At 40.5% G+C, this 3,099-nt stretch overlaps 1 protein-coding gene across 1 annotated transcript in view; it reads right to left on the reverse strand.

The window, feature by feature from the left end:
* Window positions 1-1,312: 1,312 nt before the first annotated feature.
* Window positions 1,313-3,099, reverse strand: part of GALR2 (galanin receptor 2) — a 9,437-nt gene continuing 7,650 nt past the window's right edge. Inside the window, exon 2 of the mRNA XM_026667256.2 lies at window positions 1,313-2,328. Within this exon, the coding sequence (XP_026523041.2) occupies window positions 1,548-2,328 (781 nt within the window). The 3' untranslated portion in view covers window positions 1,313-1,547. The remainder of the gene's footprint in view (window positions 2,329-3,099) is intronic.

The raw sequence follows: 3,099 nt of genomic DNA on the forward strand, positions 1-3,099 counted from the left end.
CATTGCAATGAAAGTAAGATACGTTTGCCAGATAATACCGGTATGTAATGATCTCTTTATTAAAAAAAATAATCATCTAGACATTATATTATAGTGGAACCCATTCTTATCCAAACTTCTGCTACAAAAATGGAACATGTTAAAACAAATTTTATATATATATATATATATATATATATATATATATATATATATATATATATATATATATGTATGTATGTATGTATGTATGTGTATATGTATATGTATATGTATATGTGTATATATATATATATATATATATATATATATATATATATATATATATATATATATATATATATATATATTTGTTTTCTTAAGTTTTATGGTACTTACATGTATGGTGTTCGGCTTGGTTAGTATTTCCACGTCATTGTAGTTCTTTTAAGTTGTACGTTTCAGCAGAATATCTGCCATCATCAGGCTTCTGTATTGTGTCCCACAGTCTGACCCACAGCGGACACAATATATCAATAAAGAACTACAATACACACCTATATATATATATATATATATATATATATATATATATATATATATATATATATATATATATATATAACACACACACACACACACACACACTTCGCAATTTGTCTTTGTAATTTGAATTTCAAGAAATAAGTATCACAAATAAGTATCATTTTATTATACAGAGTTTTTTTTTAAAGTATGTTCTCTCCAGTGTTCTTCTTTCAGTCCTTGTCATTAGAACAAAATTGATTTCTTATAGCCATTATAACAGAAATAAGCCCCGTGGAGAAAATAATCCAATGCCCCAGGGAAGCCAATTCAACCAACAGCAAAGCACATGCTGTACATTGAGTGGTGGCTGTTGTTGTTTTTATTTTACAATGGGTGGAAAGTATAACATCATACATCATGAATGTTCTTGAAATCTAACATGACTAACAGTTCATTTATGCCTACATAAATTTTAATGAGTCCATGTTGCAGCTTCCTAAGAATATTTTATTCTGAGCCTGAGTTTAAGGCCTGAGTACAAACAATACAAGAATCCATGGTAGCTCACCCCCACTGTTTCAAAGTCCCTGGCCCAACCAAGTTTCATTCTCTGGCATAGTGGTCTTCCTTGTCTGAAACTCACACCATCGAAGATTGAAAAAGACCTGAGAGCCATTTAATCTAATCCCATTCATAGATATAGAACGCTATCATCAGAACACAAAGTATACTTATAACACTGTTGTTAGTCCATATTCCATATTTGGTGGCTGGCTAGTCTCTTAAACAATCTGCCAAAAATGTACTAACCATTCCCCTCAAGTAGCCCGCTACCCATCACTCTTGGGGTCACCTTATCCTCAGTGTGGTATGACCATTGCATACATCCTTTTACGATATATTATGGCATTAACTAATAACTATATGGAACCTTGGTTAAGCCAGCTGTCTATTCTAGGGTTTTTAAATTCCATGGTTTTTTGGGGGAGGGGGGGAATCCTTAAATTTGAACAATTATAGCAATTATTCTTTGATTGGAACCCATGACTGCAAGAATTATCTTAAGTAACATTGAAAGTGATGAAAGAGTTGGCAGCTTTCTCTTGATGGCTCAGCTGTTCTGCCTTATTCCATGTCTGAACTGGGATGTGACAGCAGATGGAAGCTCCTGTGTGTACAGGCTCATTGACATCTATTACCTCCGTCAAGTCTGCCTCCAAAGTGCTAACTGTGTGGGTCACCTGTGCTACATGAACTTTGTTGGTTACTCTTTTATGCAGAAGGCAACTGAAGATCTTTTTGAATCCCTTCCGGAAATGCTTGGATACCAGGGCATAGACAATAGGATTGACACAGGAATTGGCATATGAGATTAGGTGAGACAGGACCCTGAGCACAAAGGTAACATTATTGAGGGGGAAATTGCCAAACCAAAAACAAAGGATGACCAAGTGATGGGGCAGCCAACAAAGGCAGAAGAGAACAGTCACAATAATGATCATCCGAGTGACTTTGCGTTTACCTTTCTTAGAATCAGACATGACTTTCATGGGATCCACAGATGTCCAGAGATAGCGGATGGTCTTTAGATATGTGAAGCTGAGAATCAGCACTGGGATGACATAGCTGAAGACAAAGGTGCAGAGATCCATAATCTTGCGCTGTGACAGTTCCCAGATGGGATGACAGACAGTAATGTTGGTAATCTGATACTCCTGGAAGTAGCTGACATACGGTCCTGAGAAGATGAATGACAGACCCCAGATGAAGCAAATCGCAATGACAGCATTTCTGGGTGTCCTTAGTTCTCTGGAATGCAAAGGATACCTTATAGCCAGATACCTAGGTAGACAAAAGGAAAGCAAGAAAAAGCTACTGTATTGAGACGTGACAATAGGCGAAGAACATTCAGCGTTAGTAGGCTGCAGCTACTGAGTAGGCTGCAGCAACTGAGATGAGGACAATAGTCTTCCGGAAAGAGCCATGGCTGCAGAGCATTCCTCCTGAGAACCCAGGGTGGGCTGCTGGGGGTTCACGAGGGATCTAGCTAAGATTCTGCACAGTTTGGAGAACCTCCAAATCCTACTCCTGGCTGGCCCAGACCACCCCATCCCACCCCTCCCAGGAGTCTCCATGTGGCCCGTTTTGGATGCATGTAAGTGCAGGGCATGTGCAGAGGTTCGGGGAGGGTGAAAAATGGGCCTCCCAGAAGTTTGGGAAGGCCTAAAACAGGCCCGTTTCCAGCTTCCAGAGTGCCTCCGAAGCCCAAGAAGGCCATTTTCGCCCTCACGGAGGCTCAAGGAAAGCCTCCGGAGCCCGGGGAGGGCAAAAACACCCCTCCCCGCCATGGTGCAGGAGGCCGACTAGGCCATGCCCACCATGGCCACATCCACCCAGCAACCAGGCAGCGAACCCCTTGCTAACATTTTTGAAGCCCACCCCTGCTGAGAACAGAAAGATGTTCAGGTTAGGAGAGGTGGTAGCCACATGTATTGAAGGGCACAGAGTACTAGGGCGAAAAAAAAGGAGGACGCGATGACTAGAAAGGGTGTGGAAGCCTCTGGGGTATCTTTCCTTGCCATGTCTGGAGACACCTTGCTGGTTTCAGACTGC

The sequence above is a fragment of the Notechis scutatus genome, chromosome 2, assembly GCF_049901735.1.
Source record: "Notechis scutatus isolate UNSWTSFEM ecotype Mainland chromosome 2, rNotScu1.2, whole genome shotgun sequence".
Classification (NCBI taxonomy): Eukaryota; Metazoa; Chordata; class Lepidosauria; order Squamata; family Elapidae; genus Notechis; species Notechis scutatus.